This window comes from Photinus pyralis, unplaced genomic scaffold, assembly GCF_008802855.1.
Source record: "Photinus pyralis isolate 1611_PpyrPB1 unplaced genomic scaffold, Ppyr1.3 Ppyr1.4_LG9, whole genome shotgun sequence".
Classification (NCBI taxonomy): Eukaryota; Metazoa; Arthropoda; class Insecta; order Coleoptera; family Lampyridae; genus Photinus; species Photinus pyralis.
The window spans coordinates 7361912-7388970 of NW_022170878.1; the positions used below are offsets into that span (position 1 = coordinate 7361912).

The window sequence follows — 27059 nt, forward strand, 5'->3', positions numbered from 1 at the left end:
CGTTGTTCAGAAATTAAATTATCGATCGCCCTTGTTGCAAGTGCCATTAATTGATGTCTCAAAGCAAGTACCTCCGTGCCAGTTGCGCTCAATTTGAGCTCAGAAATTAAATTTGTAAATTGGCGTGAGGCGAACGCTATGAAAAACATTCCAGCTTTAATTCGAAAAGAGGGCGAGTGGTGAGGCGTGGGGGGGGGAGGGTCAAAATCCTCATTTTCCGGGGCGAAATAATTACCTCCCGATTAATTTATTGAAAACAAAATTTCTTTTCGTGTTTCGGGACGTATTTATGAAATCGAAGAGAAATTACCGAGGGGAGCGGGCGGGGGGGGTTTAAATTTCGAGCATACGTGTGCGGCAACAAGTTAATTATTACACCTAAGCCGGTGATGGGGGAAAGTCTTGAATTGTTTTAAAAATAGACGACACGAGCGCGCTGAAGGGTGAGAGCCTCCACTTTGAGGATCGCTCAACTGAAGGCTTATGCCATTTTCCGCCCTTATGCGTATGCAAATTCGGAGCGTCTTCCCTTTGAAAAAAAAAACTGGCGCAAAAATCGACCAATGCAGATCTAATAAATATTAACGGTGTAGTAAATTATTTATAGGTGTGGAGTAGTCGATACAAATGTCGTATTAATAGCATCGGGAATTTTTGTAGCGTTTTTCGTGTCTAACTGCCATTAAGTTGAGGGGGTAAAAAATATTAATTCGAATTTTATTTAAAATGAATTTCGAACTGGATGCACCACAGCTACTAACTAATAGATACAATTACCGGAATCGATAATTTACTTCTTAGCAACTATTTCGAGCACACAATCGATTCGGTCGCGACACGAATAAATGCCGCACTCTCTACGTACGAAACACTTCCGAATGCACCCGGTATCACATGCATTGCGATACGCGGTCGGCGGGTACGAAAAAGTTTCGCGAACTTTGCCAACTTGCAGCAGGTAAAGGGTTGAGCGCGATCGGGGTTGATATATCGAAGGGGGTGGCGATACACTATGCCGTGACAGCATGAGGTAACAAAGGGGTTGCGGACGCGACCGAAAATCGCCGGAAATTATCGAACCTTCCCTATACATGTAATAATTAAAATTAAAAAGATGTGCCACTAATTACACACTTAACATCAAAATTTACTTAACCCCCAATACACACACGGCCCCGACATAGCGACGCGAACGCCACAACGTCCCAATTCGACGCCACGGGACGCCCGAGATAAAGAGGACGGGCGATTATCGGCAACTGATTTTCACTTAAAGGTAAAAAAGGGGGTGAAAACGAACGTGGTATGATGAATATTGTATAACTTTCTAAAAAAAAACAACCCGTACAAACAACGTATACGCAAAGAGAAGAATTAAAAATTCATGATCGAGGGTGAAAGGAAGAGATGCGAGGATCTAAAGACGAAAAAAATCGAATTTACCCCTATTAAAGCGAAGGCGAATTTTATTTTGAGTTCTAATTTTAGAAGGGAGAGACATGGATTAACGGAGATTCCTCAAACTTTCGGCGGTCCTTTTTAAGCGACTATAGAGGGAATAAACAAGTGCCAAAAAGGACCCGTACGCCTATATCGAAATTGTGTCCCCTCCCCCTATAAAAAAAAAGCTTCGATGGGTCCCCTTCGAGAACGATTAATAACTAAAGCCGATTGTAAATGACTTGGGAGGAGGATGCATCACCGGGCAACCATCGCAGTCCTGTTTCCTCCTGCGGGTTTTCCATAACCCTCCTCCCCCTGGTGGTACGTTCTCGTTGCAAAACATTTAGAACCGGGGAGAGCCATTGAAGCTCCTTTTCGCGAGGAGCATTCCACACAACACTCCCCCACGACAAAATGATCACACGTACTGAGGACTATGAATATCTTGAGGGGAGTGTACATCACCGGGGGATCTGGGGGGTAAGGAATACTCCCTAAGCAAAAGGAGCTTTGTTGGCCCTTCCCTCTTCCACGTTCTCGTGACGATGAGGAAAACTGATTGCAAATTATTTAGGAGCAGCATCCATCACCAGGTAACCATTGCAATTCTGATTTTTTTTGGGGGGTATTGGGGGCAGTACACATCACCGGGGGGCCTAGGGGCAAAAGAAGCTTCGATGGGCCTTTCACGAGATTTACAATGTCGAAAATTGATTTCACAGTTTTCTTTTTTATTGAAAGGTGGGCAATTGGAGATACAGTAATTACTTTGTACCGGGCCTAGGTTCCAATTTTTGTTCAAAAAATTGAGCATGCGGCTGCATATTGTAGGAGCATTAATCAAAGGTCACAGGCACGTATTTCAAACAAACGCCCAAATTTGAAGCAGAAAGTTAATTCTAAGCTTCCAATTTTTCGTTTTGTTTACAAATGTGAATGATATAAAGGCCGCAAAAAATTGTTTCAGGCCCGTATTTCACAAAAGCTCAAATTTGAAGTTGACAGTTCATTCTGAATTCCAATTTTCAACATGAAATCTTTAGTTTACAGGTATGAACCATATCAAAACCATAAAAAGTTGTTACAGGCTCGCATTTCAAAGAAAAGCCCAAATTTGAAATTGAAAGTCCATTTTGAGGTCCATATTTCAACCTGAATCGTTTCCCTTCCAGATATGAACCACAAGAAGGCCGCAAAATTTTTTGCAGGTCTGCATTTCAAAAAAAGTCAAAATTTGAAGTTGGAAGTCCATTCTGAACTTCAAATTTCAACATGAAACGTTTCGTTTGCCTATGTGAACCATGAAGGCCGAAAAAAAATGTTGCAGGACCGTATTTCAAACAAAAGCCCAACTTTGAAGTTGAAAGTTCATCCTGTGCCCCAAATTTCAACATGAAATTTTTAGTTTGCAGATATGAAACATATCAAGGCCATAAAAAAATTGTTGCAGGTCCGTATTTTAAACAAAAGCCCAACTTTGAAGTTGAAAGTCCACTTTGAGGTCCATATTTGAAACCGAAACGTTTCGTTTGCAGATATGAACCACATGAAAGCCGCAAAAAATTGATACAGGCACGTATTTCAAACAAAAGCCCAACTTTGAAGTTGAAAGTTCATCCTGTGCCCCAAATTTCAACATGAAATTTTTAGTTTGCAGATATGAACCATATCAAGGCCATAAAACATTGTTGCAGGACCGTATTCCAAACAAAAACCCACATTTGCAGTTGCAATTTCACTCTGAGTGCCAAATTTCAACATGAAACGTTTCGTTTGCAGATATGAACCACATGAAAGTCACAAAAAATTGTTGCAGGCCCGTATTTCCAACAAAAGCCTAAATTTGAATTTGAAAGTCCATTCTGAACTCCAAATTTCACAATGACATTTTTAGTTTGCAGCTATGAACAATATCAAAGCCATAAAACATTGTTGCAGGACCGTATTTCAAACAAAAACCCAAATTTGAAGTTGAAAGTACATTCTGAACTCCAAATTCCAACATGACATTATTAGTTTGCAAATATAAACCGCGTCAAAGCCATAAAAAATTGTTGCAGGAACGTATTTCAAACAAAAACCCAAATATGAAGTTGAAATTTCACAATGAGCGGCAAATTTCAACATGAAGCGTTTCGTTTGGAGATGTGAAACTCATAAAAGGCGCAAAATATTTATACAGGCCCAACAAAAGCCTAAATTTGAAGTTGAAAGTCCATTGTGAACTCCAAATTTCAACATGACATTTTTAGTTTGCAGATATGAACAATATCAAGGCCATAAAACATTGTTGCAGGACCGTATTTCAAACAAAAACCCAAATTTGAAGTTGAAAGTCCATTCTGAACTCCAAATTTCAACATGACATTTTTAGTTTGCAGATATGAACCATATCAAGGCCATAAACAATTGTTGCAAGACCGTATTTCAAACAAAAACCGAAATTTGAAGTTGTAAGTCTATTCGGAACTCCAAATTTCAACATGACATTTTTAGTTTGCAGATATGAACCATATCAAGGCCATAAACATTGTTGCAGGACCGTATTTCAAACAAAAACCCAAATTAGAAGTTGAAATTTCACTCTGAGCGACAAATTTCAACATGAAACGTTTCGTTTGCAGATATGAACCACATGAAAACCGCAACAAATTGTTGCAGGCCCGTATTTCAAACAAAAGTCCTAATTTGAAGTTGAAAGTCCATTCTGAACTCCAAATTTTGACATGAAATTTTTAGTTTGCAGATATGAACCATATCAAGGCCATAAAACATTGTTGCAGGACCGTATTCCAAACAAAAACTCACATTTGAAGTTGAAATTTCACTGTGAGAGCTAAATTTCAACATGAAACGTTTCGTTTGCAGATATGAACCACATGAAAGCCTCAAAAATTTGATGCAGGCCCGTATTTCAAACAAAAGCCCAAATTTGAAGTTGAAAGTCCATTCTGAACTCTAAATTTCAACATGACATTTTTAGTTTGCAGATATAAACAATATCAAAGCCATAAACATTGTTGCAGGGACCGTATTTCAAAACAAAACCCAAATTTGAAGTTGAAATTTCACTCTGAGCGACAAATTTCAACATGAAACGTTTCGTTTGCAGATATGAACCACATGAAAACCGCAACAAATTGTTGCAGGCCCGTATTTCAAACAAAAGTCCTAATTTGAAGTTGAAAGTCCATTCTGAACTCCAAATTTTGACATGAAATTTTTAGTTTGCAGATATGAACCATATCAAGGCCATAAAACATTGTTGCAGGACCGTATTCCAACAAAAAACTCACATTTGAAGTTGAAATTTCACTGTGAGAGCTAAATTTCAACATGAAACGTTTCGTTTGCAGATATGAACCACATGAAAGCCTCAAAAATTTGATGCAGGCCCGTATTTCAAAAAAAGCCCAAAATTTGAAGTTGAAAGTCCATTCTGAACTCTAAATTTCAACATGACATTTTTAGTTTGCAGATATAACAATATCAAAGCCATAAAACATTGTTGCAGGACCGTATTTCAAACAAAAACCCAAATTTGAAGGTGAAATTTCACTCTGAGTGCCAAATTTCAACATGAAGCGTTTCATTTGCAGAAATGAACCACATGAAAAGCGCAAAAAATTTGTTACAGGACCGTATTTCAAACATAAGCCTAAATTTGAAGTTGATGGTCCCTAAACTCCAAATTTCAACATGACATTTTTAGTTTGCAAATATGAACCATATCAAAGATATAAAACATTGTTGCAGGACCGTATTTCAAACAAAAACCCAAATTTGAAGGTGAAATTTCACTCTGAGTGCCAAATTTCAACATGAAGCGTTTCATTTGCAGAAATGAACCACATGAAAAGCGCAAAAAATTGTTACAGGACCGTATTTCAAACATAAGCCTAAATTTGAAGTTGATGGTCCCTGAACTCCAAATTTCAACATGACATTTTTATTTTGCAAATATGAACCATATCAAAGCTATAAAACATTGTTGCAGGACCGTATTCCAAACAAAAACCCAAATTTGAATTTGAAATTTCCCTCTGAGGGTCAAATTTCAACATAAAACGTTTCGTTTGCAGATATGAACCACATGAAAGGCGCAAAAAATTGTTACAGGACCGTATTTCAAACAAAAGCCTAAATTTGAAGTTGAAAGTCCATTCGGAACTCCAAATGTTAACATGTTATTTTTAGTTTGCAAATATGAACCATGTCAAGGCTATAAAACATTGTTGCAGGACCGTATTTCAAACAAAAACCCAAATTTGAAGTTGAAATTTCACTCTGAGCGCCAAATTTCAACATGAAGCGTTTCGTTTGCAGATATGAACCACATGAAAATCGCAAAAAATTGTTGTAGGCCCGTATTTCAAACAAAGTTTAAAGTTGAAAGTCCATACCGAGCTCTAAATTCCAGCATGAAACTTTTCGATTGCAAGTATGAACCGGGTGAAGACCGTATAAAATTATTACAGGCCCGTATTTCAAGCAAAAGCCCAAATATGTAGTTGAAGGTCTATCTGAACTCCAAATTTTAACATAAAACCCTTAGTTTGCAAATATGAACCATATAAAAGCCGTAAAAAATTGTTGCAGGTTCATAATTTAAAAAAAACCTACATTTGAAGTTAAAAGTCCCCTCTGTGCCCCAAATGTTAGCACGAAACATTTCCTTTAGAAATGCGAATCATATGAAGGCGGTAAAAAATTCTTGCAGACGCGTATTTCAAGCAAAGGCCCAAAATTGTCTGAGCTCCAAGAAACATTGTTGGTGAATGGAAACAGCTCTTAGCAGAAACTAGTGTAATTTTTTTGGAAACATGAATCAAAATTTTGAAAAATTTCATGAGGACATAATGTTCAGATGAGGATTCTTTAAAAGTTCACCACGGCGACAAAAAGGCAGTCGTACAAATAACAAAATTGTCAACAATGCAGATAGCACACCTTAGCACAAATTCGGATGCTAATTTTTGGGCTACTTCAATATTTTATTGCAGTTTCTACCCCTCACACCACTGTTGCTACTCCTGATCGAGTGGCGCTCTCACATTAGATGAAATGGTCTATTGTGTTCACGTACGAGGTGTTCAATTTACTTTGACAGCCCATTTGTTGTCGATGGATTAAACCATTAATCAACTTGAGGATTTTATTTGTCAATCGTCTAAGTACGAAGCGCAATTCAACAAATTAATGGAAAAGTGTCACTTTGAGGTTTATGAACCTCGCCAATCGATTACGCCCAGACGGCCTTTGATACATTTTTTTCCGTAATAATATAAATGTCGAGGGTTCTAACAAAAGTTCCAGCAACAGGTAGTAAAATTACATTTAAGTAGGTATATAGAAAACTGAATCGATAAAGCCTTGATTTGAGTTTAGGGTACGTTAGCACGACCCTTAAAGGTTGATCTGTAAACGACGGCGTGTATTGAGGTTAAACTCATTTCACTTTCTTTAATTTATTGCCGCCGGTTTGGCTCCAAAATTGCCGTTAGTGCGGTGTCTATTTCAAGCGCGAAAAAGTTTACGTGTCGTCGCTGGATATAAATAACTTCAAGGTCACGATTTTTCATTGCGGCATAATTGAAAAAAGAAACCGGAAACTATTTGAAGTACTAGAAAGTTTTCTCGCTTCCTTTTGTAGGCCTAGGCCGAGCGCCATGCGCACTGGCGCCACCTCTGCTCGCATCAATGAACTATTTCTAATATTTTTGTGTGTGTCACTATTACACAACATGCTTTCCCGATCGTTAATACTTCATTCATAGATGTCAATGAATGTAAATTCATGCAAAACGCGGTCGTGGTATGCCAATATGTAAACTGATTTACGGTGGTGCGTTTTGAGAAGAAGGAGGGGTGCAAATACCAGTCGGCTTTAATCGTAGTGAACAAATTTATTAATTCCATGCCGATCTATGGCATTTACAATGAAGTCCATTCACTACCCCCCCCCCCCCCCAATTCCATTGAGGAAGGAAAAAGTTCCTGTAGATGTCGCATTGATTGTAATGCGCTAGCCTATCTGCGCCTTTCTTTTCCAATTAAGCGCTAATTGGGCGCTTGATTACCATTACAGCGCAAGTAATGCAACTTTTTCATAACGGTTTTTTTATTGCCTAAATGCACATACTTTACTATTATATGTCCTCCGAGATTTAATTTTGCACCCAGCATTCTTTGTGTCCCGCCTTTAGACCATTTTGCACTTTCTCCTACATAAACTTTCTTGCCCGATTGTGCGCATAAAATAAATTGTACCGCTGATGGAAAGTAAATCCAAATTCAGTGTTTGACACTTTCACATGCAAAGATTAGCCGCCAAATCTGCTTGAACATTCATTTTTGAATGCTTGCGCCAAATTGTCGCGTCTTTGTCACCAATTCGGAAACATTGTGCACCTCAGTAGAAATTGCACTGACCCGAATGCTGTACTTCGTCACTAATCCGATTCCTCGGGCAAGGAAAAAATTATGAGGTGCTGAAATTTTTCGAATTTTGAATCAGACTGTACAGCCATAGAATAACGCAAAAAGCAATTATTTTTTTGTGCGATAATTACTGCAACAAAAATTTATGATATTATGCGCCCGAGGAAAATTATTTCTTCAATGACGCTCCATTTTGGGCTCTATTCGGTAAAAAAGAGAAAAAAATGGCTGATTACCGCAATAGAGGCAGTTCGATGTTTCCAGGGAAAACAAGATTACCTTCCAGAAAAGAAGAATTTGACGCAATTTATTAAAAAAAATTAATCAGCTGTCTATTCACACGCTTAAATTAATGTTGAAACCAATTTCTTTAATGGCGCCCAAATTTTGCGCTTCTAGGATTTATTTTGTACCCCTAAAGGTTGACTGACTTTAGTACTTAATGGACATACATTTTTTTCCCGTCCTGGAGTTGCTACTACCATTAAATTATGCGCCCATCTCTTAGAGCAAATTAATTTCCTTCGTGGGACCGCAATTTTGCGCTTTACGAACTAATTTTGTGCCAAGAAGTGATACAAAATTCGTTGAAAACCGCAATGGAGAAATATTTTGTACGTGGGCGTCTACAGTTGCCCTCAGGTCACTCCAAGCATTAAATTATGCGCTCATATGGCGCAAACTATTTCAAAAATTCTACCAATCTGCCATTTCACACGCGCACAAATTAATAATAAACTTAATTTACTCAATCTGCCACCATTTTGCGCTCTTAGGATTAATTTAGTGCTCCTGAGCGATAAAAAATACCCGAAATTATGCGCCTAGCATTAATTTTGTCAAAAAAATTTACTGATTACTGTCATGAAGGACTTACTAAATTTTAAGCCACGGTACCTCATCGTAATGGGCACAGTGTCATTTTAAGTGTTTTAGGCGCAAAATCGATCCTGAAAGCGCAAAGTGGGGGCCGCATTTTACTCTACGAGCGTGAAAAGGCAAATTAATAGAGTTTTTGAAATAATGTGCGTCACATGGGCGCATACTTCGACGTCAACGCCTCAAAGATTTTTCTATTACGGTAATCAGGTGCAAAATGGTTGAATGACAAAAAAATTGACTGATTACCGCCCCCTTGGTTGCCCATGGCATTATATTATGCGTCCATGTCACGCAAATTTGCACCCTAAGTTTGCGATCAAGAATCCGAAATTATGGGCATAGGATTAATTTCCAGCCCCTAAGTAATTAAAAAATTGACTGTTACCGTAATGAAGGAAGTTTTTTTTTTCAAAAAAATGATCCATGTTGATCGAGGATTGTTCGGCTCAATCGACAATCTTCGGCGGATGAAGCGCCATACCCGAAGTTAAGACCACACCGTATATTTGTGGAATCGACCAGCTTTGCTGAGCACCCGGTATCTACAAGCGTTTTAAATTGGGCGCTTCGTTACTAAGAAATTGTAGTTTCTGGATTTACTTATTTCCTATAGGAGACGAGAAGTGAGCGTTGTGTGCATTCATTTTATCTAATTCTTTGTCTTACCGTCGATAACGCATGTCGCTTGACCTCACATTCCAAGGATTCCCGAATTTGGAGATTTCATTCCGACTATTTAGATAAGTATAACTAGATCGGGCCCTTACGGACCTATCACTGCCGTTTTGTTAGCAAAAGCCGTTTGTTATTATTTTCCGTTTGTCAATTTTTTAGCGCATTTTTTAAGCATTAAAAAAATGTGCTATTGTTGGCGTTTTGTCCGTCCGTCCGGACCCACTTCTGCCGTTCCGCACTACTTCTAGGGGAATGGTCCTAGCGTCTTGGAATTTCTTACAGTAGGTAACCTAGACTTTGAAGGTGTGCCAGACGGCCATCAAATTTCGGTGTCTAAAAGCCCCCCCCCCCCCCACAAATTATTCCTTGATTTTGATATTTTGAAAGTAAAACGTGCATAACTTTTACATACGACAACCAATTGGTCTCAGATTTTGCATACGCATGCCTTTAGTGGTGCCAAGTTAAACATTAGAAAATGAGGGGGGGGGGGGGTAAACACATGTTCTTCTTTTTCGAGATCAGTGAGACGCGGCCGGGGGGGGGGGTTAAATATTAATTTAAGGTCTCAACGAAAGGAACCGTTTTCTACCAACTACTGCCCTTCTTTTTGTCCTCTTATCAAAGTACGGGGTGGGGAAGGATGGGGGAGGTGGAACTAGTTTTATCCTTCATGGTACTCGAAAAGTCTCAACGAAAAGAATTAATTTCTACCAACCATAGCCCTTCTCCTCGACCTCTTATCGTGATCGGGTACATTCCCTTATACCTCAAGAACGGATTATCGGAAAAGGGTACTCACAAAGGGCGATTGAGACGTCTGCAAGAAATATATCCATTGGTGATGTCAAAACAAAAAGCTATTTCGGTTTAAAAAAATGCGCTTTGTCTGCACAAGAGTTGGGCACAATTTATGCTTGTTGTTTTTTGGCTTGTTCGTTGTGAGATTGTTATTGGAATTTTGTAAAATGCGAAAAACAAAGGAATTTGATTCGGCGCAAAAATGCACCAATACATAATATATCGATAGTTTTTTTAGGGGAACTCTGTGTATAGGGTGTTAAATTTTAAGATGACATACAATTCCGATTTAATTCTACACTAATTCTTTATCATTTACGACATAAATAAGAAAGTTGAGTTTTACGCATCGCATAGGCTATTGGAGGGGTGCGGGGTTACTTGTAACGCAAATGTAGATGGCGCCCAATCTCACACTGATATAAGACCGCTGACATATTGCTCGGCCTCGCACACACAAAGAAGACACATTCCGTAATTCTGCGGCTGCGCCGCCTCGCCTCGCGCATTTGTTCAAATTGCCGTAGATTCTAGAACGCGACCGAGCAATATAGGAATCCAACGTAAAAAACGGCACGGTGCTATCCCCCGATGTTTCCGAATAAAAAATTGGCATCTATAAGCAAGGTGGGTGGTGTGAGGGGGGAACCGACGGCTCGGAAGCGCAATCAAGCTACGAGACCAACGCACAAACCCGCAACCCGGTACATCACCTCGTTCACTCGCTACGGCGTCATAACTTTACCTTTACGCGGCGGAGGGGGGTGGGGGTGGGGGGTGCGAACTCAAATTGCCGTCGATCCTGAAACGTGACCGATCAACATAGGAATCCGACGTATTAAACGGCACGCTTCTAACCCTCGTCGTTTCAGAATAAACGCCAAAGTAAGAGAAAGGTGCAATTTAAGATCAATTGGTGGGAGGGGGGAGGGGGAGCCGAGGACCCTGAAGCGCAGTCGAACTGCGAGGCCGGCGCACAAAATCGCAACTCGATACGTTCCCCCGTTCGCGTGTTTATTTTAACCTTTTCCTCTACGCGACGGGGGGGGGGGGGGTGCAAAGTCGTTACGCGGCTTTTTGAAAGCACTGCGAAATCCCGTGTCCGATTCGCCACCTTCGCCTTTCCGAAACGCATCTTTTCTTTTTTCGACCCCCCTCCCGTGCCCCCCTCCCCAAAGTGGAATTTAAAAAAATTACAGATGACGTGTCCTCAGGTGTATTCGAGATGGTAAATATCTAATTGATTTCTAAGGTAACGAACAATTCACTCGTCCTCGGACAACTCAACTTTCCCTCCACGTCGCGGGGGAGGGTGGAGAGATGCGTTAAAATAGCGACTATACCTAAAAACGGCCAAACGCATGCTTTTTGCGTCCTCCCCCCTACCTCCCGGGGAGGTCGAGCCGGATCAAAGAAATTCGCCCATCCCTAACGGCTACGGATTCCGAAAAGTTCTGAATTAGGAGTCAAAAAAGAATTGAGCGAGGGTTGAGCCTTTGACTCGCTCGGCAGCTTTCGGCGAAAGGAGTCTACGAGGGAACCGTGGACATTCGGGTTACAAGCACAGGGTGCTTCGTATACCAATGCCGAGTCAGCCCAAGACCATAGTGATCTTCGACTCGCTCGAGTATACCAACTTCAAGTAACTTATGCGCCAAGTATGCCCCAGAGCGATTTTTTTGTATTCAGGTAAAAACTTCACGGCTGTGAGCGAAATCAAGAATGAAACGAATTATGCGCCCTGTGCCCATCACTATGGGGGGTGCCTTGTTTTATAATTTAGTAAGACTGAATCTGCCACACAGCTGTTATAGATGGCTATGCAAGAATTAGGCGCCGGTTCTACGCTGCGTTAGAGCTTGAACTGTACCATAAGTGATTTATGAAGCAATTGCATCTTAATTATAATATTAGATTCTCGCCTTGTGCCCAAATGTTATGCGCCGTTATGCTACGAATTTGTTAGTAGTCGATTGTTGTATAGGAATTGGGCGCGAATTCCGAAATTTTTAGTCAAAAATCAAAAATTTTTACTCCGATCTAAGAGAGTGATAAACTTATATCTTTCGCATCCACTTTCTTATGCGCCATCTATGCGCTGTGTCAATAAATCCATCGAGTTTACACTTTAAAACCTCTGCACACCTACACTTCCTTTAAATAGAGGACGCAATTGTGCGCTGCGCATAATAAAATATGCGCCTCAGTGCTACTTCATACTTCTACTATCACTTATTAAGTTGGCCATGTAGGTAACATCTGTTGGAGGTTTTAATTCCGTATACCCTTATTATGCGCCGCTAGAAAAAAACTTGTGCGCTAACAGAACGTAAGTCTACGATTGTTAATTGTCTTCCCATAATAAAGGAACTAGATCAGAAATACCAAAAGAGTAGGCGATAGTTCGCATAAAGAGAAATTTCCTCCCCATGCACAGGTAACAATGGTTTATGTGCGCCATTATGCGCCAGTGCACGCTAAGATGCCAAGAAGAAAAGCTGAGTGCGATGGCGAAGACTAAGACGAGGGTGTCGATTAGGGGGATGAGGAAGGACAACGCGGAGGAGTTTGATGTAAATTTGAAATAATCCAGGAGCAATGATCTTATAATATCGCGTACTAAAGCAGAGCTTCATGAAATAAACACGAAAATTATGATGCGCCCTCGCCTTTTTACGGACTCAAAGGGAGCGCAATAAATTCGAAAAAGTTAAAGATTTTAAAGCGTACGAATCCTGCAAGCGCGTGTACGCAATCTTGCCCTTAACTACACACTTCCAGAGAGGGATGAAAAAAAGGGGAGAATTAGAAATTCAATTCGGTCTAAAAAAAAGATAAGAATCTCGAGTGTACTCGGCGGAACGCGTTTTCGCATTTCCAACGGAACGTAGTCGGGGGGATGGATATTTAGCGAAATTAAATGGCGCGAGGAGTATTAACGTTAATGAGGCTTTGAGGTGGCCGATCTTGGGAAATCAAAGCCGTAGAGAGTGAGAGAGGGTGGACGCGCTAACAAGTGGAGAATCGATAATTTAATCCACATTTTATTTATTACCCCCTCATTGTGTTTCGGGAGCAATAAATATAAAGTGGATAAAAGTGGATTAGGGGGAGATATTAAAAAGAGGCGGCCGTGGTGAGATTATCTATCTCGGACCGAGTCCGCGTTGGATTCCGCAAGTCTGAACGGAAAAGAAATTAATTCCCTGAAACTGTTCGGAATTAAGAGTCCGCATTTTCCAGTCAAAGAAGGATTTTATTGACGCTCTACTGGTAAAAAAAACCATGCTTTCCAAGTACAGTTCTAATGCACAAAAGACATAAAATTTTACCGGGGAGATAAAAAGTGAAAAATCACATTTGAAAATGAACCAATGGAAAATCCAAAATTTCTGGGAAAACCTTTAAGAATGACTAAAAAGGCGAGCTTTTAAAAGTTCTCAAAGAACTTTTGGAGAAAAGACAGTAGTGACTGATGAAGGCCCTGAAAGATCAATACTTCCAAAACTCTTTCCAAGACCTGGATTTAAAGAATCTTCAAGGTTGGAGGTAGTGTTGAAAAAAAGTTCCTTACAGCCCTTAGGGGATCCTAAAATTTTCTGAAGGACCTAACGGTACGAGATAGCTACGGAATCCATTTAATACTCTTGGAGAAACGACATTTGTTAATTCATAAACGCTCTAAAAGCTTAAAATCATTATTACCAAAAGGTCTATCAGGAAAACATCAGGAAGGGACATTGAATTTTCTCCTAGCTAGAGAGGGTATCCTCCCCGAACTCCCGGTATTGCATTCCCCCTCAAAACCGTCTGCATAACCACTCTCATTGCAGTTTCCGGTAAAAAATCATCTCATACAGCGCCGGTGGTTCTGGGGAGGGGGGGGGGAGACCTCCAGCAAAGGGGGACCCGATAATTCTTCCTCTATTACCCCTATCACTCTTATCACTCGATCGAGGTCCTAAGTTGGATGAGCATTTCTGAATATTCTGAATATTCGGGGGGGGGGGGGGTATTCAATTACCTCCTGAACTCCTGGTACGTTATGTTTTCCAGTTCAGCCTTGAAGATTCTTATGATAGTGTTTGAGAAAGGACAGTTAAATTTTCCCTTCCTGGAGAGTAGTACATGTTCCACAGGATCGCGATTCTAAGATCGATGACCTTTTCTCAAAAATTAGCGTCAGAGTGTTACCACTCGATGACCTTTTTGGGGAAGTACGTACTACCAGGGGGTCTGGGGGGTATCCTCGGCAATGGAGGACTCGATAATTCTTTCTGTATTGCGTACTGCTATGGTACCTAGTCGTAGCGAAAAGGGAATTGAATTGTATAGGCTGAGTGTGTTCGGTACCTCCCAGGCCCCCCCCCCCCCGGTACTACGTGTTTCTTTTAAGGTCAGCCTTGTAAGAAAATGCAGTTCAATTTACCCTTCCTGAATAGTGGACCATACTCCACACGATCCTTTCTCGAAAGTTTTTCATGAAGTACGTAGTACCGGGAGGTCTTGGGGATATGGAATATCCCCCGGCAGTACTCTCAGCAAAGGAGTACTCGATAACTCTTTTTATGTAACCCCAGCAGTAGTCTTAACGAACATGGAATTTCGTATAGGCTGGGGCCCCAGACCCACGGTACTATGTTCTGCCTTCAAGTACAGTTTCTAAGATTTTCATGGTAGTTTTTGAGAAAGGGCAGTTGAATTTTCCCTTCCTCGAGAGGTGTATTGCACAGGGTGGCGGTTCTAAGTTCGAGTACCTTTTCTCAAAAATTAAACACTCAACGTTGTTGGTGAAAGTACCTTAGGAGTACTCTTAGCAAAAGAAGACTGGATATTTTTTTCTCATTTGCCCCTAGCACCCTTATGGTAGTCTCACCGAAGGGGAAATTGAACTACTGTATAGGCTAGGGGGTATTCCATAACCCCCAGACCCCCCGGTGCTATTTTCTACCTTCAAGTTTAGCCTTGAAGATTCTTTTGATGGTGCTTAAAAAAAGGGCAGTTAAATTTTCCCTTCCAGAGGGGTAGTCGGTACTCCACAGGATTGCGATTCTAAGGTCGATGATCTTTTCTCGAGATTTATCGTTAAAGTGTTAACACTCAGTGTTTTTGGGGGAAAACTTACACACATATGGTGGTCTTAGTGAAAAAGGAATCGTTTTTTTCGTATAGGATTAGGATGTGGGGTATTCCATACCCCCCAGACCCACCGGTACCACGTTCTGCCTTCAAGTTCAGCCTCTAAGATGTTTATGATAGTTTTTAAGAAAGGGCAGTAAAGTCTTCCCTTCCTGAATAGTTTTCCATACCCAACGGGATCGTAGTTTTAAGTTCGATGATTTTATCTTGAAAATGTTCGACGTGTTTGAGGAAGTAGGTAGTACGGGGGGGTCTGGGGAGTATAGAATACCCCCCAACAGTACCCTCAGCAAAGAGGACCCAATAATTCTGTCTCTATTACCCCTATCACTCTTATGGTGGTCTTAGCGAAGAGGGAATCGAATTTACGTATAAGCTGAGGGGTCCGCACCCCCAGACCCCCTGGTACTACGTTCTGCGTTCAAGTTCGGTCTTGAAGATTTTTATTATGGTTTTTAAAAAATGACCAGTTAAATATTCCCTTCCTAAGGGGTAGTCCAAAGTCCACATCATCGAGGTCCTAAGTTGGATGATCATTTCTCAAAAATACACGTTGGAGACATTCAACATTTTTGAGGATGTACGTAGTACCGGGGAAGGGGGGGGGGGGTCTTGGGCGTCCCCAGCGGTATCCTCAGCAATGGAGGACCCGATCATTCTTTTTGTATTGCCTACTCTTTTGGTACTTAGTCCTAGCGAAAGGGAAATTTAATTTTTGTATAGGCTGGAGGTGTTCGATACCTCCCAGACCCCCCCCCCCCACTACTACCTCTATATGATATATCTCTAGATCTTCACTACAACCCCTATGACAGTCTTAGTAAAAAGGGAATTGTATAGGCTGGGGAGAATACTCCACAGAGCCCCCGGTACTACTTTATGGATTCAAGTCTAGCCTTGAAGGTTCTCATGATAAATTTTTCCCTCCTGAAGATCAGTTAATACTCCACAGGATCGAGGTTCTAAGGTCTTTTCACGGAAATTAGAGAGTGCCCTTAGAAAAGGAAGACAGTTGAATTTTCTTTTTCTGAAGAGTAGTTCATACTCAACGGGATCGCCTTTCTAAGATATAATAATCATAATAATAATAATAATAAAGTTTATTGAGCCTTAGGTACTACTTTACACCTTCAAATTCAGTGTTAAAAATTCCCATGAGAGTTTTTGAGACAGGGTAGTTAAATTCTCCCTTCCCGAAGAGTAATTCATATCCCACAGGATCGCGATTCAAAGTGTTAACACAACGATTATGGGGAGGTACGTAGTACTGGTGGGTTTGGGGGTTATTTAATACCCCTCATCAGTATCCTCAGCAAAGGAGGAAAAAAGGATTCGATTTTTCGTATAGGCTGGGAGGCATTTCACACCTCACAACCCCCTATACTATGTTGTACCTTCATATTCATCCTCGAAGATTCTCGTGACAGTTTTTGGGAAAGGCCATTCTCCCTTTCTGAATGGTAGTCCATACTATACAGGATCGCGGTTCTAAGTTCGATGGTCTCTTCTCGCTTAATACTCTATACTCTATTTCTCTATTGCCCCTTTTACACTTATGTTAGTCTTAGCGAAAAGGGAATCAAATTTTGGTACAAGCTGGGGTGTATTACATACTTGGCAGGTATGGATAATACTCCTCGGCAGCACCTTCAGCAAAGGAGGGCTCGATAATTCTTTCAATAATACCCCCAGCACATTTATGGAAGTCGCATCGAAAAGGGAATTTTCATATTTTCCACTCCCGGTACTACGTTCTACTTTCAAGTTTCGCCTTGAAGATTCTCATGATAACTTTTAAGAAAAGGGCAGTTAAATTTTCCCTTACAGAAGGGTAGTCCACACTTTACAGGACCGATGTTCTAAGTTGGATGATCTTTTTTCGAAAATTCTTGTTAAAGTGATACCGTAGAACGTGTTTGAGGAAGTAGGTAGTACCGGGGTCTGGGGGGTATAGCACGTTCCCCACAAGGACCCTCTGCAAAGGCGGACTCGATAATTCTTTCCATATCATCCCTACCACCCTTGTGGCACGCGTATCGAAAAGGGACTTGATTTTTCGTATAGGCTGGGGAGTGTATAATACCCCCCCCCCCAGATCACCGGTACTACGTTTTGCCTTCAAGTACAGCATAGTTTTTAAGAAAAGGGCAGTTAAATTCTCCCTTCCGGAAGGGTAATCTATACCCAACAGGATCGCGGTTCTAAGGCCGAGGCTCCTTTCTCGAAGGTTATCGTTAGAGAAAATATCCATAGTCCTTTTTTGCCACCAGATCGCGAAGGGTGTCTGGGGTATGCGATAACCCCCTCCCCCCCAACGAAAGATCGAGCTTTCAATATTCCAAGGAAAGAAAGATTCAACCTGCATTTCCATACACCATACAGACCAGACCTTCCCTTAGTACATTGGGGGGGGGGGATTCTGTACCCCCAGACCCCCCCCCCCCCCGGTGCTATGTTTTTCTCCAAAAGTCTTACGTGCTCTGATGATTATTTTAGAAGAATGGAGAAATCGATGCTCTTTATTCAAAATGGCGACGAGGAGCGTGGGTACCAGGGAGTCTGGGGAGTATAGAATACTCTCCAGGAAAGAAATATGCAGCATTCATTTACCTATAACTCACATAAAATCTTAGGACTATGCGGGGTATTGATATTTCCTACCCCCCAGACTCTCCGGCGCTATTCGCTCCTCCAAAACTTAGAGACCTCCATGTCCTGGTGATTATTTTAGAAGAACCCTCCCCTCGTGATAGGTTCCCACCAAAAACAAACCCCTCCGCGCTCTTGCGGCCATTCTTGACGTTTGGAGCGTTTTTCTTTTACAAGAAAAATAATGAGAACACGTAGGGGTTTGTTTTTTGCGAGAACGTAGCACCGGAGAGTTTGGGGTTATGGAATGCCCCAGGAAAGGCAGATTCAACGTCCATTTCTCTATAAGTGAACTGGGGGATATTCTATCTATCGCCGGGCTATATTCTTTTCCAAAACTCCAAGGATTCCGTGATCTGATTATTTTTTAAGGAAGAAGAGATCGATGATCTTCATTTTCTTCAAAAAGGACACGAGAGCGCGAAGGGTTGTGTTTTTGGGGTGTAACGTAGTACCGAGGGGTTGAAGGGTATGGTATGTTCCCCGGGAAATAACGATTCAAGCTTCATTTCCCTACAAGTAACATAAGACCTTCGTAGAGTGAGGGGGCAATTGTCGTTAGAGAGCTAACACTAAACGTTTTTGGGGAAGAACTTAGTACAGGGGGTCAGGGTGAAATGAAATACCTCCCGGAAGGGTGCCATCAGCAATGTAGGACTCCACAAATTACTTCCCTATTACCCATAGCACTTTTATGGTACTCTAAGAGAAATGAGAATCGTATTTACGATCTGCCTTGAAGATTCTCATGATAGTTTTTGAGAAGGGCCAGTTGAATTTTCCCTTCCGGAAGAGCAGTCCTTACTCATTCACCGTTTTACGACTCGAGAGTTCTTAATAATCCTTAATTGCCTTTAAATTTTTTTTAAGCATCGGAATCTTATTTACCTTAACGGCAGTGAACCCCTATCTCAAAAATTTGTCAAAATCGGATGAATTGCTTAGAAGATCCCGTTGGGAATGCCAAAAGTGCGATAATTTTTGGCGGTTTCGCGGATTTAATTGAACTTGTTTAATTATTTCTTTGAAATTAGACATAGATTTTGATCAATTAATTAATTTTGGCACGGTAGAGAGAAAGAGAGAGTGCAAGCCTACGTTACACTTAAAAAATGACTAATTATGCATTTCAAAATTTACAAAAGAAGAAAAAGATTCAGAGTATTGGTTCTGTGGATGAGCGAAAAGCAAAGCAAACCGTTCAAGCAAAACAATCAGGTTGTATATCTACATGTAAATAAATATAAGTTGTTAGAAGATTGGCCATGACTTCAGTTACGTAATCTTCACCCACGAGTGACAGACCGCGGGGAGGGGGGATAGTGTGTCCGTGTTCTACTCTCAGTAATTCGTATGTGCTGTAAAATTTTACATTTACAATCAAAATTGTTCGGGGTTGCTCACCTCTGAAATGTGTCCTTCCCTTACAACTGGAAGCCTTTCAAAATTTGTTACGGGAAGAAGGAAGGAAGAACTTTTGTAATTGCCTAAAATCATTTAAATGCAATAATGAGCGTATGAAGGCATTCAGGGGTAGCGAAGAGTATTCAAGAGCCTTTGCCAAACTCATTTTTTTAAATTTCCGTTTCTTATTAATTTGAAAAGAATTCGCGATCAATCGCGAAATTTGTCAATGAAAACATGCGGGACCCCACGCACTCATATTTTGTTTATAAATATGCGAACGCGTGAGATCACCGGCGAGAATCGTAGACAATTTTTTTCTGATAACCTTTGATTAGTGCACCGAAATAGTATTTTTACGTAACTTCGAAATAAATTCTCGCGCAGCTGCTAAATAAATACGTTTTCGAAAATACGTCGGTCGCGTTACCTGTACGGGAGAAAAGAACAACAAAGACACCACTTACCCTCCGGCCACCAATATCATTTGCATCCTGTCCTTGCATAGGGCGAACGTCCTTGTCCCTCTTTAGGTTCCTCACCGTCCGCCGCAGCACATACATATAGAGAGATTTATTTTAAGGTCGGCGGAAAACTACGTTCCACAATCGCGGATTTAAATTAGGGAAAATCGCTGACGTCAGTATCGGAGGACCTAAATTTGACAAAACATGTTTGTTTACCGGGCGGAATTAGCTTAAACGCGCCGTTATTTACCATTTTATCGGGATCGCTGTTAAACAGCGAGCGACAGAGCCCCGAAATCGATGCTATCTGCGAGCTTCATACATCATACATTAAACATCCAAGTGGGATACTATATCCGTGCCAGATTTTGTAATTGGAAATATTTAACTGACGCGTGCGAAACTCTGCATCCTTCAAATCAATTTTGAGCGGTGGCGAAACGCGGCCGGTAGGGGGCGACGCAATGATATGCACTTCACGTTACGTTCACCTTCTCGTCCGTAATTAGGGTAAACAGAAAAAATCACGGGGGGAGAGATCTGGTGCGTAAGGGACGAACACGCCCCGGCCCGGCCCGGGGCCTGATTGATAATTTCCGGAATTTGAGGAAACATAAAGAGAGTGTATAAAATTCCAAATTTAGAATGCATCAGCCACTTCCGACGTTGGCGGGGCCGTGGGGCTTAAAAGCTTTCGGGTCAAAGTCAAAATTAACAATTGATATATTGCGTGCTTTATCGAAAAATCGCACCCACATCACCGAAAACCCTGTGATCCTGATACACCGCGTTACGCTGATTACGTGAGTTTACAGTATCAGGAGATCATGAAAAGTCAGTCATTGTTTACTTATTATGTGATCCTGATACAACTATAAGGAAAAAATGGTACCAGGAGAACATAATACCTCCGAAAGCGTTTAAATTTCACAGATCTCTGCGCTCCTGATCCAATTCCTGAAGAAAATTTACTAATATCAAGAAAACATATGCCGCAGATGTTCACTGGTATAGTTAAACCGTTGATAGCTCTACCATGGCAGGTTTAAAAGACCCCAATCTTAAATCAAAAGAATATAATGTGCTCCTAATACATCGCGCTTTCTATCCCAATCGTGTATCAGGCGTATATAATGTCCGATGAGATGTTCCTGATCTTAATACACGGAGGATCTGTTGGCAAACCCTTGTAAATTTTTTCTAGACACCAGGAAAACATGATGAACGAGGAGACCTTTCTCGATTAACAATTTACCAATATTGTATCAGAAGAATATAATGTGCTAGTAGGTGTTCTTGATCCTAATACACGGACTAGCAGTTGGCAAACTCTTGTAATATTAACATAATTGACAAAAACGCATCTTCAAGTGAAATATTTTAACGCTATTCTGACTAAAATACGTTTCCAATCTTCTATCAGGAGGAAATAATGTGCGAGGAGGTGTGACCGCTCCTAATACACAGAGTTCAAATTGGTAAACCGTTGAAAAAAATTTTCTACCTACCAGGAGAACATGATAGACAAGGAGTTTCCATATACAAGATAAATATGTCATCGCTCTTTTCTGGATTAAATTTCTTCTCAATCTTGTATCATTAAAATAGAATGTGGGAGGAGATGCTGTTGCTCCTAATGCATGGAGTCAGAAGAATGTAATGAGCGAAGAAGTGTTCCTGCTCCTAATACAGGGGTTGGAAAAATTTGTGGGTATCAGGAGAACATGGTAGGCGACGAGTTTTCAGGCGACCAGGTGTAATATTTCGACGCTTTACGATAACTTTGGAAAAAAATTCCGAGGAGGTATTTCTGCTCCTAATACGCGAAGTGTGGGTTGGAAAACTCTTGTTTTCTGGACGCCATGGACAAAGCGGTCTTTTTACATGTGTGAGATAAATATTTCAACCCTCTACTCTGGATAACATTTCTTCACAATCGTGTATCAGCAAAAATATGATGTGCGAGGAGGTATTAATGCTCCTTTCTTAGTACACGGATTCATAGTTAGCGAATCCTTGTAATATTTTTCTAGCCACCAGGAAAACATGATAGACAACGAATTTTTTCCCCTAAGACAATTATTCCTACGCTCTACCTTGCCTTAAACGTTTCCCAATCTTGTATAAGGAGAATATAATGTGCAAAGAGGTGTTCCTGCTCGATACACACCTAATACACGAAGTGTAAATTGAAAACTCCTGTACCAGGAGAACATCATGGACGAGGTCTTTTTCCATCAAAGGAAATATTTACCAATCTTGTCTCAAAATGGTGTAATTGCTGAGGAGGTATTCCTGCATTTAGTACATGAAAGATCTGTTACCAAATTCTAGTTCTGACTACAAGGAGAACATGTCTGTGATATGGATACGGAAATTTTAATTAAAAATGTGTGAACGAACTTTACTCTTTCGAGCGTTTCTCTGATCCTGATAAATAGATTTTTTAAATAGTGGGTAGAGCCACGTGAACTGAATATGCGAAACTGTTCGTCAATGAACTTTTACCTCTTTCTGTTTCTATGATCGTAATACATCAACTTTTCGAAAATAAGAAAGTACCAGGAGGGCATAATAAGTCCGAATTTGCCCAGTCACCTGCACATGCGCCTGCAATCCCATTATATGAAAATTTAGACGTAATCAGGAGATCATAATACACACGCATGTAGCTGTGAGTAAATGAAATTCACTTAAAGACATCGGCTGGCGTATTAGCTGTTCCTAATATCAAAGTGTGTCTCTGTGGTGGTTTTTCAAAGGAAAGATCCTATTTCAATAAAAAAATTCTACCAGAATATCATCATACATGAGATTGAAAGTTAAGTACCCCTCGCCCAGTGTCTGAGAGCCTGGTTCTACTACTGTTAAAGAAGGATGTTCCAGGATCGCATAATATGTCAGAATTAACCTTGTCCACGAATTTTACACCTTCACGAGCTTCCGTGATCCAAAAAGAACTTTTACTAGGAAATGTCGGTGGTATCAGGAGAACATAATACATCAGTAGGTGGCTGTGAATAAATGAAATTCATTTCCTGACATCTGATGACGTGTTATTTGCTCCTAATAACACAGATTTTTCTTCTTCTGTGCTTTTGATCTAGTGATTTTTCAAAGGCATGATAGACGAGCGAAATTGTAGATGAAAGCCTAATACTTAAAGAGGTAATTGAATTTTGCATTTTCGAGTATTTCTGTGATCCTGATACAGTGATTTGATTACAGAGATTAAAGGGACGGTTCTGTACAAAAAATCTAATGCGTGAGAGGTATTTGTCAATGGATTTGTCCCTTTTTGTGTTTCTATGAACGCAATACGAGAAATTTTTCAGGAGAAAGATATGCCAGGAGAACATAATACCCAAGAAGCAATTTTAATAGATACGGTTATATCCGGAGAACATAGTACATGAGAAGGCGTTTGTTAAAAAAGGCTTCATATGCAAATATTTCTGTGATTGCTATATTCTCGCTCCAAATACACAGAGTGTCAGTTGGTAAACTTTTATAAAACTGTTCTTGCTACCAGAAGCACATGATGAACGAGGATGCCTTTTTCCATCCACAAGGTAAATATCTCAACGTTATTTTGGCTTACAGGTTTTTCCAATATTGTATCAGGAGAATATAATCAAGGACTGGCTCGTACGTGTGATATTTCAACTCTGTCTGGTTGTATCAGTAGAATTCCATTTAAGATCTTTCTGTACACGGAGTATTTTGTATCAGGAGAGTATAATGTGCAAGGAGGTGACTTCTAGTGCACGGAGTGTGATGAGTTTGTGAACTCTTGTAAATGTTTTCTGACTAGCAGAAGAGCATGATGAGTGAGGAGGTTTTTTCCATCAACAAGAGACGCATTTTCACGCTCATTCCTTCTCAACCTTGTATCAGGAGAATATAATGTGCGAAGAAGTATCAGTAAAATTCTTCTTGTTACCAGGAAAACATTTCTGGGATAGTGATACGACAAATTTTCAATTAGAAATGTGTATCAGGAGAACATGATACATGTTCGCGTATTTCTCTGCTCCTAATAATAAAGATGCGGTGGAATCAGGGTACTTAATAAATGAGAAACTGTTCGTCTCTCTGATTTTATGATTCTTTGAAAAGAAGTATGTACCAGGGGGGCATAATATATCAGAATTAATTTTTGCATCTTCACAATGTGTATGTGTTCCAGAAAAATCTTTTCTATGAAATTTCGGTAGTGTCAGGGGAACATGTGAATTGAATAAAAGAAATTCATTCACAGGCATCTGACGTATGATGTGCTCCCAATATCACAGTGTCTGATAAGAAAATGTAATTCGTTTCCGGAAGAACGTCTACCAGCGAACTGTACATCTTGTTGTGATTATGTGACCTTGATACGCAAATTCTTCAAAGAGAATCAGTTATCTATCAGCTAACGCCTATCACCTCCACGTGTTTCTGTCATTCGGGTAGCGCAATTACTTTAATGATACCATGCTATCAGGAGAACATAATACGTCAATATTTTTATGGCCCTATGTTCGTAGTCCGCGGTTTTTAAAGGAGAAATACGCGCCAGGAGAATATAATGCGTCGGAAGATGTCAACAAATTTTACACCCCCGTTTCTGGGGTCCTGATCAGGCGTTGATCCATGACACATGCATCGAAGGAGCACAACACGCAAAAAGGGGACGCCACCGAATTTTACACTCTCATGTGATCCTGTGATTTTGAAACAGCAATTTTTATGATTTTAGTATCAGGAGAACATAAGACGAAGGAATCACTACTCAAGCACTCAAGCATTTTTTTTGTATTGTACTGGGTGTTCTAAAGGATCATCCCGAGCAAACTTTGTTTGTTTTCCAAGCTCGACAATAAAAAATGACGAGAAAAACAGAGTCTTAAGGAAACAAAGCGTAAAAGGATCCTTTTTATTCAAAGACATTAAATCAGAGTCGGATATCTGCAAGTTCCATTTTTTTTTCTCAACACAAACAAACGCGGAAAATTGACAAAGTTGGACGACGCAAAAAACACAATTGAATTAAGTAGATTTGTACTCGAACGGCGCGTTTTCCCGGACTAAAAGCGAAGGTATTGAATCGAATGTAAATGGTTTGCAAAAATAATTGAAAAACTTTGCTGAGAAAAGATTGAAGGATACACGGGAATTGTTTCCGAATTAAAAGGTTACGTTACGCGGCGCGGCTTTTTATAGTGGATATCTATAAAAGTCGGTAGTGCGGTGATTTATACGTATCACTTAAGAGCGTGCAAAAATGGGCTGTTATAAACTTTATGGGAACGACGCATTCGATTCCTTCGGCATATTTATTGGTGGAAAGTTAAAAGCACGTGTCTAAGTGCTTGCGGACGCGTGTTTTATGATATACAAATTTGCGAGGTTGCGTTAAGCATTTTTCAACCATTAGCGAAGATACGAACCACATTAGCCCGGTTCATAACCGCTTACGTAACGTGAGACACAATGTATTTGAGAGACGAACCCAGAGACACAAAACAGAGGATTAAAAACTCGTTATTTGCAAACAAAACCTGATCTAAATGAAATCGCACTCACTTCAGCAAAAGTACGAACCATTCCAGCTAATAGGAAAACCCCCCTTAGCTAAATATGGGAAGGATAACCTAACAAATCAGATTTATCGGCAAAGTAACAAACGCTTTGCTTATAACTTTTATGTTGCAGCAGCTACCCTCGAGAAATCTCTTCTCAAAATTATTTTGCTGAACTTTTCAGCAAAAATTGTGAATTATTCCTTTTATCATCTTGATACTGTACACTCGTTTCATTTAACAACAGCAACTATTCAAAACACCTTTGTCACAATGAAGAAATATTCGATTGTTGCTGAAAATCACAAAATATGTTGACCTCAGCAATAACAGTAAAGCCAGCGGTACAATAACAGATATCCATCACTTCTCTGTCGTAAATGAAATTTGAAATTTTTTGCTGAGCAACAGAATTGAACCTGGCTTCTCAAATAGTGCATCGCCTAAAGTTGTTTTAGGAGCAGGATCGTGGAAATTTGCTTCAATTTCAATCTTTTGCTGGTAGTTCTTTACAGCAAAATAGCAACAGCAAATTACTGTCCTGAGATATCTCCTTCTAGATTTGTGGTGGTAGCCGATGGCACAGCAATAGCATCAGCAAAATACTTTCGAGGATTTTTCGCTCAGCAACAACATTGCTGCAGAGCTCTCCAATTGGTGTTTCAGAAGTAGGACCGTAAACCGTAAAAATGAACAGTTCCTTTTAAATTTTTGCTGAAAGTGGTCAGCAAACTGATATCCCGAGTATCCTCCTAAGCGTCTAATGGTATCCATAGGTACACAAACAGCAATACGCCATCACGTCCACGAAATAGACCTTTGCTGAGACTTGGATTGGGGAATTTTTCGCTCAGCAACAGAAATGGTCTAAGATGTTTTAGAGGTACGGCCGTGGAAATTTACTTGCTACTTCGACGACCGGATTCATCTATTTTCACTTATGTTGCTGGTAGTCGCCATTACAGTAAAACAGAAACAGAAAGCTGACCACTTTGTCAATTTGTGTGGGTTGTTGTCAGTAAAAAGAAGGGGGGGGGGGCTGCTGCTACGTAATCACGTTTCTTAAACCGTTTCCTGCTCAACTACATTGGTTGCTGACCTTTTCAGCTATACATCAGACAAATTCTCCACTGAATTGAAAATAGTTTTCGCCTCAATTTCTGTTGCTGGTAGCTTTTGCAGCAATACATCAACAGCAAAATACTGCACAACCCGTGAGATATTCTCGCCACAACAAAAGAATAGTCACGGACGTATGCAACCGTTATTTTCTTCTAATTCGAAACTTCTTTTGATAGTTGCTATTTGCTAATCAGCAAACCAGCAACATGTCCATTGCCTCCGCCAGCAAAATGCATTGTATACGTGATTTTTATATGCTCTTCTCTTCTCAGATAGGAATTCGCATTCTTCAATACAGCAATCCCATCAAGAGAGTTTCATGAATACATGAACATTTTCTCCGCATGTTTGTTGCTGGCGACCAGCAACACAGCAAAATGCTCCTTCGCTGACAAATATGAGCCAAACTTTCTTTATGCTGAGAGCACAATCGAGTCAGATGTGAAAATGCGTCTTTTATTTTATCACCGCC

The 27059-nt window shown here is 40.4% G+C and overlaps 1 protein-coding gene across 12 annotated transcripts in view; it reads right to left on the bottom strand.

Moving 5' to 3' along the window:
- The window catches only part of LOC116180516 (potassium voltage-gated channel protein Shaker), a 221666-nt gene that overhangs the window by 36486 nt on the left and 158121 nt on the right, over window positions 1–27059 (bottom strand). Inside the window, exons 1-2 of one of the 12 annotated variants that reach the window (XM_031500548.1) lie at window positions 20152–20284; window positions 19902–20089 (exon numbers count right to left, since the gene is read on the bottom strand). The exons of the other annotated variants lie outside the window; for them this stretch is intronic. Coding sequence (XP_031356408.1) covers window positions 19902–19927 — 26 coding nt within the window. The 5' untranslated portion in view covers window positions 19928–20089; window positions 20152–20284. Of the gene's footprint in view, window positions 1–19901; window positions 20090–20151; window positions 20285–27059 lie in introns of those variants that run through there. 12 annotated transcript variants of the gene reach the window in all.